The sequence below is a fragment of the Suillus subaureus genome, assembly GCF_016647635.1.
Source record: "Suillus subaureus strain MN1 chromosome Unknown BJ212scaffold_80, whole genome shotgun sequence".
Lineage (NCBI taxonomy): Eukaryota > Fungi > Basidiomycota > Agaricomycetes > Boletales > Suillaceae > Suillus > Suillus subaureus.
This window is the reverse complement of record NW_024538636.1, coordinates 49,113-64,340: the sequence shown is the minus strand read 5'-3', so window position 1 is coordinate 64,340 and position 15,228 is coordinate 49,113. Positions and strand designations below refer to the sequence as shown.

The window sequence follows — 15,228 nt, the reverse complement described above, 5'->3', positions numbered from 1 at the left end:
GGTGAGGCAATTTTTAACATACTGGTCTTTCAAATTGTAATACTGATCATGATAAAGTAGAAGTTGTTCATTGATACTTTCTTGTGTGACGATGATTCTGTTGACTGTTGTAAATATGCACCGTCATCTGGCAGATGATCTCCATGAGTTGGTCACAGGTCTTGATCTTGTACTATGCCAGAAGTATAGCCTTTAGATGATTGACTCTAAAATGCATGTATCTTTTATTTTTGGACTGTTGGGAAAGTGGCAATTTAAATGATACCATGGAGAAGTGTAGTAGCCTTAACCAAGCTTGAACATCAGTTGAAAAAGTGAGTCAAGAAGCCTCAACTACCAGTACTTGCCAAACTCCCAGAGGACACAGTGTAGAGAATGAGATCCCTCTAGGTGTAGATTGCCCATATTACGACTCACGATGATAGGTACAGTGTGGAACTCACTATCTATGACTGTCCCACAAAACGCGCCAGAGGTGCGACACATTCCTGCACATGCACTTAGCACACTCTTCCCATGCTTTGTTGCACTTTGTTGCACAGCATCCTGGAGCATCCATCCATCATCCAACCAGTTCCCTAGTGAGTCCCTTTTATTTATTTTCATTATCAGACCATATTTAGCATTATATGACACTATGTTTCATCATGGACCCTTTATTTACCTTACTTACATACATAGAGCACTCCTGATTCGCTTCTGAGCCCTGGGAGCGTGCCTAGGCACAGCTTACCTGTTGCCTAGGAAGTTTTTCATATACCTACCACCACCACAGATACATAAACCACCATCATGTCAGTAGTGGTCTAGTAGTCAGAATCCATCACCATGAGTTAGCATCTATCAGAGTTGTTGCCCTAGTCTTCAGCAGCAGCCTATCATCATCTTTTACATGTTCGCGCACTGTGTGCACCTTATTCCCATGCTTCACACTCCTACACACTCCCAGTGCGCTTCACCAGAGTTGACCTGGTATCACTTCATGGATCTTGCTTTCTTTGCTTCCCCTAAGGGTCGAACGTATCACCTGGCACACTTCAACCAACAATTTAGAGAGTCAGAGCCCTCTTTCTTTCTTTAGCTCTGCAGCCTAGCAGAGCTGTTGAACATTCAACAGTCCTGGTAGTTGTCATGTTCTACTCTTGGTACTTTTATGGTGACTGATTCAGTAGTAGTGACCAGTACAATGTGACTACTAGTGATGGTAAGCAGTACTTTTTATGAGGACTACTAGTACAGTCACAGCAGCTGAAGTTGAATGCACAACAAGCTTCTATGGCTTGTTCTCAATCTATCATTCATTGTATATTTGATGATATCATGCAGTGCTCCAGGTTGCTCCTGGGAAAGAGCAACTGACAGTCGGGGACTTACTAGGCATTGTTTAACATGCAAATTCTACCAGCGGTTGAGCGTTGTCAACAGCAAGAAAAGACAGGAGAGGGTGAAAGATGCAGCTAGAACTCTGACACAACAATTGGCCACAGAATCAGGTTCAGCTGCACCTAGTTCACATTCAGTGAGTCTCTGAGTCTGCATTTTATGTTCTTGATGCTGTAGAAATTCAATACTAACAACAATTTCAAAATTCTAGAAAATCTTGCCCATTAGCAAGCATGCCATTGGGAGTGGTCACTTAAAACCTATTGTTCTGTGCAGAGTTTCATCAAGCAGGTACCAGACTCAGATCAAGGCAACTGGCATGTCTATCGGCTCAAGTGACTCAGAGCACTTCCAACAATGGCCTGTGTCAGAGCAGCTGCTGCCCTGATTTTATACTGATAGTAGTTTTAACAATACAGTTGATTCCAATGTTCATGGTATATCTGAGTTAGCACCCCCACTGGTTGACTGACAACTCACTTGTTCTGCTCTTTGCTCATTAGAAGATTCTTTGCACCCTCCGAGTCTGACTTGACAAATACCTAGACATTTTGAGGATGTTACTCTTTCTGACAGGGACATGGATAATGCTTCTGAGCATTCTCAAAATCCAGCCCCACCTCAATCTAGAATCAGGAGAGTTCTATTGATGCTACAAGATACCCTTCAGACAACCTTTAATTCTCTAGGACTTTGTCGACTATACCCTTGTTGCCTGTCCTTCAAGCTGGACCAATTTGTCCTGTCCTCACTACTTTCAAACACTTGTCCAATGGCTCTGCCACTGGAGACTGATCCAGACATCCTCCCACCTCCATATCCATTTCCAAATATGACAATCTATTGACTGATGTGTTGGATGAATTCTGGTAGCAATAAAAAATCCGAGGTTGAAGTTACTTGCCTCATCAAAGAAGTGATGCTGGCGGAAGATTTCAACTCAAAGCACTTGGATAACTTCTCAGTGTGGAGGAGTTTGCAGGAATTAGCCAACAACCCCAGCAGGAGGAAGATCAAGTTTCTGGATGATTGGAAACAGGCCAGTGTCACCATTAAGATTCCCACCAAATGGAAGGATGATGATGCAAGACCATTTTCTGTCCCTGGATTCCATTTTCGCCCCCTCATCAAAGTAATTCAGTCAGCTTTCACAGACATACAGGTGAGTGCATCTCACCTTTCGCCTTTCAAGTGTCTGTGGAAGGATCTGTTGGATAACCATGAAGAGCAAGTATTTGACAAGTTGTATACCTCTGACTCTTGGCTGGATGCCCAAGACCAGGTGCAGAAGCTCCCAAGGGAGCCCAGATGTACACTGGAATGGGTGGTTGCTGGTCTTATGTTTTTTTTCAGATGCCACACATCTTGTGAACTTCAGAATGGCGAAGGCCTGGCCCCTCTACATGTACTTTGGAAATCTGACAAAGTACACTTGTTCTGCACCTAAGTCCAGTGCATGTCACCTTGTGGGTTTCTTACCATCAGTAAGTTCTCCTACTGTACTATCAAGAATCGCTCTTAACACTGTCTATCAGCTTCCTGACAATGTTCTGAGCAGCCTTCCTTGCATATCCAAAAGTGGCATGGCTGCCCTTCACACCCACTGCTGGCATGAATTATTTCATGCATGCTGGGATACTTTGCTTGATCAAGACTTTCTTTATGTGTACCATCATGGTATCATCCTCAAATGTGCTGATGGTGTGTTACGCAGAATATTTCCTCATATATTTACATACTTGGCCAATTATCCTAAAAAGTGGGTGCTTTCTGTGAATATGGGCAAGGTACTCAACAAGTTTCAGGGTTTTGATCACCACTATCAAAGACATGGGTTCATGCCCATGTCCACATTGTCTCATGCCAAAAAGTATGTTCCCTTCACTAGGCCTCCTTCAAGATATGAAGAACCATATAAACAACCTTCAAGTCTACATCTTGACTAATATTATCAGGGCATGAGAGTATATATATAAGTTGGGAAATACTGTGGATGGTGTGAAAGTTGAGGAGATGCTGGGAGAGGGCTTCTGGGTGCCTATTCTAGTAAGCGTGAATTGTCCACTGTTCTCCCATACCGGCTTAGACGAGCAACTCACAAAACATTTTTGCTGAGAAGTTGGGAGCACTGGGCCTTGATCCATTTTGAATGCTTGTTGTAGATTTTATGCATGAGTGTGAGTTGGGCACCTGGAAGGTGCTATTCATGCACCTCATCAGGATCCTTTATTCACTTCTGGGGGGGAATCAACTGGTGGCAACCCTAGATGCAAGGTAGGTAAAGTTGGGACAGTCTCTCCACATAATAAACTCTATTTGATCATAGGTTTGATCAGGTTCTGACCTTCAGTAATGGGGCGATTCGAATGTTTGCAAACAACACATCTGAGATGAAGAGACTGGCAGCACAGGACTTTGAAGACATATTACAGGTTTGTTTTTACTTGACTCGACTGTTCTCTACTTAACTTGCTGATGGCCTTTTTCCAGTGTGCAATACCTGTGTTTGAAGGCTTGTTTCCTGATAGCCATGATATGATTGTGCAGTCTCTTCTATACAGATTCACTCAGTGGCATGCACTCACAAAGCTATGAATTCATACAGAGTCAAGTCTGGGTTTCCTCGAGGAGGTGTTCACAATTCTCTCTAAGCAGTTGTGGAAATTTCATGACTTCACCTGTGCTGCCTTTGAGACTGTGGAATTGCCGAAAGAGAAGGCAGCTTGCCAACAAAGGTTTGCCCAGCATGCTGGACCTAATGATGGTTCTTCAGAATCTAGGGGACCCAGACTGAAAAAGTTTAATTTTAGCACCTACAAGTTTCATGCAATGGGTGATTATGTACGAACCATCAAGCTCTTTGGTACAATGGACTCTTTTACCACTCAGATTGTAAGCATTCTCTCTCCCCTCAATGTTGGTTCTGAAGTTGTATTATTGGCTAGGGGGAGTTGGCACACAGAGCATTAAAGGCATTCTATCCCCTAACTTGCAAGCTAGACTCTCTGGCACAACTAGCAAAGCATGAACAGAGATGCCATGTACTATGGTGAGTTGCAGAATCAGCAGGTATCTCTTCCTCGATCAACAAATCACTGGTCAACTCTCCTGCTTCAACATTGTCCAAAGACCCTTACTTTATTGCAACCAATCAAAATGATCTGGTCTCTTTGTTCAAATTCCTCAGAGAACACAATGGCGATCCAGCTACCAAGGTAATTTTTTGGCCCAGTTCGCCCACCAGGTACCTTATGACAGCTTTCAGAACTTTATTTTGAAACTGAAGGATCACATCTTATATTGGCTGAAGAAGTTGGATGTCAGTCATTGTGACTATACATTTTCAGACAAGGAACACAATTCAGTCATCATTCCTAACTATATGGTCTATGTGGTCAACACCATGCAGGTACACTACACAACCTACTACATGAGGTGTGAATATGATACCATTAACCCCAAAACCAACACAGATATTATGGTGCTCTCAGGGGAAACCTCACCTAGCCACCCATATTGGTATGCTCATGTACTGGGTATTTACCAGTTAGACACATGGATCGAAGGTAGTCAAACTGAGAAACACCACCTCACATTCCTCCATGTCAGGTGGCTTACACCATTGATATCATCAGATCATTGGTCAGGCATATGGTGTGCTTGCCTGCCCAAAGTGGCCTTTGTAGAAGAGTTGGACTATGACACATTTGGATTCTTCAATCCAGGTCAAGTGATTCAAGGAACTCATTTGATTCCTGCATTCATTTCAGGCCGTGGCATAACTTCACTATGCCATGGAAATTCATTAGCATGAGCCAAGGATGAACTAGATGACTGGGAAGAGTTTTATGTCAGAATGTGAGTGGAGCATGTCCTGTGGCTTAACAACTCTGATTTGTCGGAGCTAGTTTTGTTGATCGCAATATGTTCATACATTACACTGACTTAGGCATAGGGCACCCAGTAGCCTTGAGGAGGATAGTTAGAGACTGTTCTACCCTCAAGTCAGTGACAACACCAGTGGAAGATGATAGTATGGATATCAACTTAGATGATACCAGAAGCCATGATGAAGGCAGCCACAAAGAAGATGACAATGAACAACAGATAGATGTTGATCTTCAACCTGACTCAAAAGGTAAGGACATGCAGTCCGAATCAGAAGATGAATATGATCATGACTGTGACAGTATTGAGGGAGGGGGGTGGGGTGAGCCAGTACCTGCAGTTGAGTCACAGTTGGATGATGATTTGGACTCCTCAGATGATGACCTCTCTTTTTGAGATGATCATTAGTACTCATGATCATGTCAAACTATACCATCAATGCTGTGACTCGGACTATCCAACTTGAATGATTAATTGATTACCATTAACATTGGGCCAGCCTGTCATTCATCTGTGCAATGTCCACAAGCAACAACTTGGTTTCTCTTGACCAGTGTAAGACTTTCAACATTCCCCAAGTCTGAAGTTGCCTTATGCAGACACTTCCCTGCACCATGACAATGGATGTGTGATGTAGCCAATGACCTGACTTGGAGGCTGACTCTCTGAGTCAGGCATACTACAGCAACACACTCATGTATCTCCAACTTGGTTCCCATCAGTCTGACATGTCTCTGGTAAGTTCAGATATTCATGTGTTCCCCAGATATCATGATAAGTTCAAATTACCATCAAAGGCTGACACTTGGCAATGTGATGGTCACACACCATCAGTGAACTGGTGAACAGGTGAGAAACTTTGTTAAGCAGAGTCATGGCCTGCACTGAACTTGACAGCAATTGGACTCAAGTTGAAGTTGTTTATGCAAGATATTGCCCTCTCTGGTCCAACATTTATCACTTTGGTGACACTTTGCAGTGCCAGTCTTCTATATTGAATAGATGATCTGTGAGGGTGAAAACTAGACTGTCAAACTTAGTAGGTGGCAACATTGGCAGGCTGGGTTCAAAGCAAAAGACAGCCCTTTTGCAGGTGCATCATACAGATATTATGAAGTGTCTGCATCGACAAAATCACAACACACTTTAGACACTCCCTGATCACCAAGTGACTATGTCACAAGTTCTTCACCCAGCAGTTACCTTTCCTCTCAGACCCTCCACAAGACCCACATACCTGCCCTTTGGTATAATTCGCACATCAGTCTCATGCAGTAGGCAATTGTTAAGGTCATACTCAAGGGCTAACAGATCCTAAGGGCTTTGGCCTCAGCTTGTGTGCTGTGCCCCTTACCCAAGTATTGCCCCTGATTTCAGAAGGGCAAGACTAATGCATCCGGAGGGTCAGACGAGTAGCGTAGTGGATCTGGATAACTTCTGGATGTGGGATAAGTATTGTAGGGCTAATCCGGATGAGTCCAGACTAGAAACTAATGGTAGTGGACTGTCATAGACAGAGGTGAATATGGATAGACTATAGGAATCAATCCTAAGTCTTGGAGGGTGACGAGAGTGGAGGTACTCAAGTCCGGGGGACAGGAATGAGTAGAACTAAGATGATATTTGAACTGAGGTGTTACAGAGATTTACAGGAGGTTATATACTATAGGTATTTAACAGAATGATCAATCAGCAGGGTCCAAGGCTATGTATGAAGCATATGGATAGTCTATTGGTAAGTTGAAATGGATCACAAATAATGAAACAGAAATGAAGCATAGGTAACAGATCAGTGAGCAGGATGGATATACCGATAACCAAAATGCCAGAGTTAGGGGATTACTGAAAGGAGACGAACACTGGTTGTGGATTTGGATGAATTGTGGACCAGACCAGACAAGTGGACAGATTGGATGACGAGATGTTGGAGGGGGATAAGATGTGGATTGGATCTGAGATCTGGATATGCGGATATGACAGCAATGCCTTTAATCAGAGCTCCTTGTAGTACTCACTGAACCTTTGAGTGAGTGATTGAAGTTAGATTCAAGGAGCGCAAATTGTCATTACTGTACTTTAGTATCTAGCTGGCCTCAATGTCAGGGCCCACACAATTTTGTTGAATGTTCTTCGGTCACTGCATTAATCTTGCAGTCCATGATAAATTATGGGCCTCAGGATGTGATACCCCATTGCTGACTGGATTTCAAACATTGCTCTAGTGATGGGCAAAACTATCCTGACAGGTATAAAAGATAGAATAATGTCTAAGCATGCTGATCATCATGCAAAAGAAGATGAGCACACTCAGTCATATCTGCAGGTGGCCAGTGGTTGACATAAAGCACTTGCGCAAGACACATGATGAAACAACAGATGTCCCATCTGATTTCTTGTAGTATGGTGAAGTGGGGTGTAGTATCAACATTAACAGGTTTGTTGATATTGGCTACTCATGACCATGAATGCTAACCATACTATGCAGGAATCACACAGAAGTACTTGTTCTCATTTTTTGTCATTGTCTTATGATCATTCAACCCAAGTTATACCAGGGTTCTTCTCACCCATTTACTTCTTGGTTTTTCCAAAGCACCCTTTTCCCTGGTACCATGTTTCTTATATCAGGATGCTACTACAAGCGATGCAAGCTTGCTGTAGAACAACTCTCATTACTTGTGGAGGCATGCTCAGCACTAGGTTCAAATCCCTGTTTACATCTGGTATACTTACTACAGGCATGTAGAGAAAACTTGGACAAGCCTCATGGGAGTGAGAAATGTTTGTCTCTGCCATTAGCTGAAGCTGACATAGTATCTGAAGGCAGTTATTTTACACCAAAGGCAGTGTCACCATCATAGTCATGATTTGTGTGATGTTTATACTCCCTAGTTTCCCTTACAACACCAGATGGCTCACTCCAGAGGTAAGGTTACTCACTATTGCTTGCCTTGCAGATGATGGCTATGGGAGAATGGATGGGCCTTGGAAATGGACAACCATGCAAGGACTATGGGATGTGGCTTTGTCCAACTGGAAGGTATGGTGGTTTACAGTTGCATTCATGGTCGATCTTATCATGCTATCATGACTTCCTGACGATCATCACAACTACAGATATGATATGATGGTGACATTGCTGCTCATCACTCCTCCATCAGCTTGTATGGGTGCTTTTACTCTTTCAAGGTTAGTAAACTAATTTTTTTCTATCTCAAATCCTCATGGACAATCAGGTACTCTAACCATACACTAAAGCATTGCATGTTCATTCTTGTGTTGAATGCATTGGCTGCCCTTGGATTCACTATATCCATCTGTATGATGAACAGGGTTGCGCATTATGTTTCCATGTAAGCGGTATCATCACCCAATAGAGTGATGCCTTGTGTACTCAAGAGACATATCACAGGTTTCTGGTGGATCAAAGCACTGCTGGATGAATGGTGCTCTGGCCATAGATAAAAAAAAACCTTTGCTGGAGAACCTGGAAAGAGACTCAGACTTGTTACTATCGCTGTGATTAGTGGAATGTCGGTGGTGGGGAACATTGCCAGATCATTAGTGCCACTGATCTCTTGCTCTTGCTGATTATTTACAATCTCTCATAGTAGGTTCATCTCTGCTTCACAGCACTTGGGGTGAGTAACCCCCAAAGTACTTATAGGCACAACTACTGCTCATCCTGCTGATTATCATGGATGTCAGAAATCCCCACAAGGATAAAACCATGATGTAACTTTGCACTGCTTTGTGGTAAATTACAATATTTGCTATGTGGACCTGAATGCTTCATGTGGCAACTCTTTCCTCCACTTTCTAATGATCATACTACATCTTGTTGTACATTGGCTGTTGATTGTAGTATAGAAAATTTAGCATTTTCCTTGAGAAAAAATGACTAATTTTTGAATTATGTTCTATGTACAGAAAATCTTTGATACATCAATTTTTTTTTCAATGTTTTCACAGGTAATATACAGGGAATTTTCTATCTTCTAATTCAATGTTTTTTGGATGTTTTTTGGAGGAAAATGAGTAAATGCCCACAGTAACTACACATCTCACTGATTTGAGCCTTCACTGTTTTGATAAAAGTCAGATATGGTGAGTGTTGTTGCCAAGCCTGTCACATACTACACCCCTAGAATGGTCAACTCAATTCCTTCTGCTCATCAGCGCACCTGTGTGCAAACTGCAGCTTTTCTCCTTGGTGTTCATCCAGAACCACCAAATGTCGACAAAGAGGAGGCCAGCAGCATGTGTGCAGTTCAGCATTTCTATGGGGGGACGAATCAAGAGTTGTTTACTGCACAATGGGACAATGGTCAACTTGAAAAAAGTGAGCAAAGTCCATTTCACTCAGGCCTGATGGGATGCTCATGTAAGTCACACCAGTTGAGTTCAGAGTTCCTCTCCATACCACAAATAGAGATAAATGGACCACATATGTGGGCCAGTTCTACTCTGAGTCAGATTGCCATCTCGATATGTTTGACGCCATCAAGGCCACAATGGATGTACCCAAGAAGTTTCAACACTTGGGCTGGTGCCTGTCTACTGCCTGCCACATGGACCCACCTCACTGGTTTTTAATGTCACTTGACATTGATAGCACTTTCAAAGCTGTGAGGGTGGAACAAAGTTCCAGCAGGAACAAGAAGGTAGTTACTATCGAAGTTGTCAATACTGTGCATTTTTTGGTTATGAGTTGTCAGCACAACATGATAGTACTAACTTTTTGCAGGATCCTGTACTAAAAGACTTCAAGCAAACCAAATGAAAGGCAGATGTGTCTTCTTCAGGCAAGCAGAGCCCATCATCGCTTGTGTCATACCCAAACAAGTTGGAGAAAGTCAAGAGTAAGTTATGCTGCTCTGACCATCAATTTGGAGAGAACATGTTCTGTTAGGTGAATTCATTGCTGCCAAACGCTCCACACTACCCACTGTGTACCCAGGACCTACAGGAGTGGGCTAGCTATTTGGTTTGTGATACTTATTTGCTACAGGGTATGACAGGATGCTCATGAATTACAGCTCAAAACTGGAGATCCAGACAACTCCTGTGTCACTCTTCTCAGCACACCTCACTTCAATGAAGTTTGAAAGACACATAAGGAGCGAACTATGTTGCCACTCCAGAGGGTGCCCACCAAAATGATACCACCAATCATTCATAATCATGTTCACCTGTCATCCTCTTCCAATGACATCTCTGATGGAATACTTGCTAGAGAATGGGGAGAAAGCCACATGACTCCTCAACCATTCAAGAGGTCATTTGCACTCTACATGGACAGTGATGAAGAGTCTGACAATGAGGAACCACTGCAGCATATCAAGGACATCCTTAACAATGTCCACTTGCACTACCCTGCCATGAACTTCCCTTAATATGCCGATAAACTGAAGGATCGTGGCATCTTGTATCTGCCAACCACAGCTCATTTTGGTATTAGATTCTACAAGGAGAAAGTTGGGATGCCAGAGGGTGCTGCATATACCTTTCAGAGTTGTGTTTCTGAAACTCACATGAAGGCAGAACTTGTGAAACAGAGAAGGAGAGCTAAAGGGAAGAAGAAAGCACAAGCCCAGTCTGACGGTGAAGATGAAGAGAACATCTGTCCCAGCTTCTGATCAAAGTGCAGTTAATAGGCTGATAGTTATTATCTTACTTTGTGTTATTCAAAATCTCATAATATTCCATGGCTTTCAGGTTGTAACATTGTTTTTTACTTTCTGGTGTTGTAGTATGTGACGAGGCCTTAAATATGACATGCCACTGGTTCAGACAAGAAATGAATATGGATGTGAATAGCCAATAAAGTCCATTGTGAGTTACAAGTCAATCTATGACCATTTGTGCTTCAGCTTTGAACAAATTCTCTGACTCTGGACTGCATCTACATATACTATCATGCTCTTAGCATCCAGGAGATGGTACGCTTCATTCATCTCCTTACTTTATTACTCTGATCACTCTTTCTAGATTTAATCCCAAGTCTGACACGCCCATCTACCTCTCCGACTTGCCCAGCTCAACAACCCTCTCTAGCAATCTCATAGAGCAAGACATTTCACCTACTGCCATCATCACCAATCACGTTTTGGCATCATTGGAACTTGACAGCCTCAGACATCATAAACTTCAAATACCTCTCTAAATTGGCAGTAGATCTTAATCATCCTTGCATATTGGCTGAACTCCAAGGGCTGGGCAGAATTCCTTGGGAGTCATGTCCCAGACCCATTGGAGGTCATCCTGGAGGTTAAGCCTGTCATACTACTTGCTGTGCATATCATGTTCTTTCGCTTGCATCTCACTCACACCTCCCCAGACACTCTGAAGAAATCTTGAACTTGAACAAAAACAGGAATGTAATACCTGCATAGACTCAGGAAGAAGTTCCCTTCAACCTCAATGACTTCTGCAGCCACTTTGCTCAGGTTACCCTTGCACAACACATCATCTCAGCAGGCCTGGCTTCCTGACAGAAACTCTTAGAAAAGTTATTTTATGACATTGCAGTAGAGTGTCTCTGTCATGAAGCCAAACTTTCAATGAGCTAGGTTTGGACAACCGCAGACTTCATTGTGCAGATTTGCAAAAGTAGATGTGGACTGACACCAGAAGCTTAAGAAGCATGTTGAGGCAGAAATACAAGAGATTATCAGTGCAGAGACAACTTGCAATCTGTAAGCATACTATATGTGTCTTGAGTCACACATTTATATTAACTACCAGCTAGGTGAAAACAAGCACAGCCTCTAGTGTCCATGTGTTAAGGTCGTGTGCTCAAGGGGGTCGGATCACAAGGGCTTGGCCTCAGCTCATATGCTGTGCCCCTTTCCCAAGTATGTGCCCTTAATTTCTGGGGGCTAGAACAGTTGTCTGGAGTTTCTGGGATTTGACTAGGGTGGATAATGGATGTCTGGATCTGAAATGTGAGATAAATCCAATGGACGTCCAGATGTTACCTGGGCAAGTGGATAAGGCTAGTCTGGACAAAGTCTGGACTAGAAACTAACAGAGGATGGACTACCTTTAAGGTAGAGTCGGAAATGTAGTCTAGGATGCAATCCTAAGACTTCAGAATATGACAAGAGACTTATCTCAAGTCCGGAGGACACAGGAATGAGCAGGAACTAAGATGATATTTGAACTGGAGTATTTCTGGGAGTTCCAGGAGGTTTATATACTGTAGGTATCATATAGGAATCAGTCAGCAAACATAAAGGCTATGTACGAAGCATATGCAGAGTCTATTAGTAAGTAGGATCGATCACAAATAATGAACACTGGAAATGAAATGTATGTAACAGATCAATAATCAAAAGGGAAACATGGTTAACTGGAGTCCAGAGACAGGGGCAGTCTAAATGGGGTTGGGCGCTGATATAGGGTTTGGATTCCGGAAGGGAGATAAAGATAGATCAGATCATTTGAGATCTGGATCTCGGATCCAGATATCCAGAGAAGTGGATTTAGAGTTGAGAGTCCAGAATGGCATATGACACCATGCTGCTTTGCAGGATATCAAGGATCTCTTCCTTGATGCTGCCACTGATGAAAGGAGCATTCTGAATGCTCATGAACAACAGCCACAGTCTCCCCATGCCATCTTGGCTACCCACCTGGAGTTGAGAAATATCCCCATAGGTCCATTAGATCAGCCTGGCAAGCTTAGGACCTATCAAATCTATAAGACCCTCACTGCCCACCTGCAGTCACTACTCTACAAACCACAGATGATGAAGACCCTGGACAAAGACAACAAGGTGCCACAGTGTCCTCTGGTGGGTGAAATGTCCTCCATTCTATCACTCCTAGTTGACACACCTCTCAGCCAAATCTGAGCCCTTCTCTCCACTCCAAACCCAACACAGATACAAATGTAGATGGTGAAGGTGATGTGGATGTAGATGCAGAGTTGAGAGAAGCAGCTGCTGACCACCACAGTGCATTTCCAACAGGCATGAAGAAGCTGTGTTGCTATTCCTTGTCTCTAGTAGATCTCTTGTTATTTTGACATTATCATCAATCCAGTCGAATCTCTTTCTATCACCTATTGCAAATCATCCAATCGGATTACACCACAACCCAATGATATGTTTTTGTCCATGCTCATCTCATTGTTTACAACCATTGCCCCCATCCTCTTTCAAAGTTTGTATTTCATTTTTTTCTATCTGTATCAACTCAAGTAGTTTGTGTCAAGTTGATCAGTCCATGTCACCAAAGGGCACTTCATATGGTAAGGTTTTGAATAGCATTTCAGATCAAAACATAAATTAGGCAAAACCAGAATGATCAACGAAATTGAGAGGGGTGCAATACTGAGCCTTGCCTCCTGCAATGCCAGTATGTTAGATTTTTGATATGAAATGTAATACCACTCTAGATCTGTTGACAAGTGCCAAAGGCACCACCCATGGGAAGGCCTTAGATCATCATTGAATTCCAAACATACATGACAAAAAATGAGAGCATACAAGAGGTATGAGAGGAGTGCGCTGTTGTCCTATGTTGGTCTTCATTGCCACAGGTCATGATTTTGTTACAAAGTCACACACTATTCTACATCTGTTGACAAGTGCTAAAGGCACTTCCCATGAGAATGTCTTGGATGAGGTTATAATGCAAAGCAAAAGTAAGACCAAATGACAATGCTCAAAATGATCACCACCAGTATGCTACTGCCCCTCATCAGGTGCAATGCAGTAATGTCATCACATTGTTGTGCACTGCTCATGTTACTCTGAATTTGCAGGCATTGATGGCTATGTATCTACAACTCAGATTTTTAACAGTATAAATAATCATATTTTGCAGGAGCAGAATTATATCCTTCTACAGTTTGCATGGCTACAATATCAAGGTCTCATCAATTCACTGATGTTCACTGTCAAAACTATTACATGAAAGCAAACAGATTCTGACTCATGTTCTACCCATGTGCAAGCACATATATTAATGACTACTATCCCTGCTCTTCATTCCCAGGCTATCTGTCACTTCATGGGGGCCTTCTTGCTCTCTGTCACATCTGCCTTGGTTATCAGGTTTTCATATCATAAGGTTTACCAACACTGATGGGTGCAGAATCTTCAATCTGCATCATGGACATCAGTTTGTCATCAGTTTGCACTTGATTTGCACAGCCTACTTGAGAATCCCTGATTGAGAATGCATTGCAAATGACATTCAATCTAGATCCAAACTGCATCACCAAAATTCACTTAGCCTGATATGATTATACCCTTTCAACCAGCCATGACATACCCTGACAGTCAGATGATTGTATTGGTCTATCAGGCACATGTGATGACAATATCATTCTTTGACCATATTCTCCTTCCATGGAGCACTTGATATGACCAACTTTGTCAGGATTTCGACCACTCTCAGTCTCTATTGGACATGCAATAACTTGTCAAGTTCTGAATGTTCTACATCATGCATCTACATAAGACACAAATCAAACTATACAATGTTTTGTTTTTTACTTTCTTTGCGATGAACCATTATCATCTGCTGTCAGATTTATAGCTTCTACAATGTTCCATCAAGGACTCGGAAAAAGTCAAGCATCACTGGCCCTCTGGCCTCATCACAAAACATCCAACTGAGACACATCAGCAAAACCCTGATTTGGGTACAGCACCACAGCCACACAGCATGTCACAGGTCATATAGATTTTGTTGTAAAGGCTTTGCAGCACCACACAGGTATGTAAAAATGAGTGTAATGTAGTCATAAACATGTATATAACAAGATGATGTGCTAATAATTATGTTTTATTGAGAGATTGTGTAGTGTGCAGCACTGTACAGCACTGTACATGGGGGGACCTTGCTGTGACAATGTGATTGCTGTGCAGCATTGTGCAGTGCTGCACATATGGTTAGGGTTTTGCTAATGCATACTAGCATTGGTAGTCTGTGCATATCCTG

The 15,228-nt window shown here is 42.6% G+C and overlaps 2 protein-coding genes across 2 annotated transcripts; both read left to right on the top strand.

Annotated features, from left to right (window-relative positions):
- Positions 1-4,051: 4,051 nt before the first annotated feature.
- Positions 4,052-5,208, top strand: BJ212DRAFT_1449998 (uncharacterized protein; the record flags this gene model as incomplete). Its single annotated transcript, XM_041338784.1, has 4 exons — positions 4,052-4,118; positions 4,157-4,275; positions 4,649-4,992; positions 5,154-5,208. 4 exons carry the CDS (start codon positions 4,052-4,054, stop codon positions 5,206-5,208), a joined length of 585 nt encoding a protein of 194 aa, XP_041186249.1.
- Positions 5,209-7,556: 2,348 nt separating this feature from the next.
- BJ212DRAFT_1304857 (uncharacterized protein) lies at positions 7,557-10,910 on the top strand (the record flags this gene model as incomplete). Its single annotated transcript, XM_041333685.1, has 15 exons — positions 7,557-7,594; positions 7,671-7,705; positions 7,757-7,769; positions 8,095-8,197; positions 8,229-8,311; positions 8,389-8,460; positions 8,508-8,624; positions 8,883-8,912; positions 9,374-9,378; positions 9,473-9,613; positions 9,670-9,984; positions 10,077-10,133; positions 10,283-10,340; positions 10,508-10,631; positions 10,686-10,910. 15 exons carry the CDS (start codon positions 7,557-7,559, stop codon positions 10,908-10,910), a joined length of 1,416 nt encoding a protein of 471 aa, XP_041186248.1.
- Between the last annotated feature and the right edge of the window lie 4,318 nt (positions 10,911-15,228).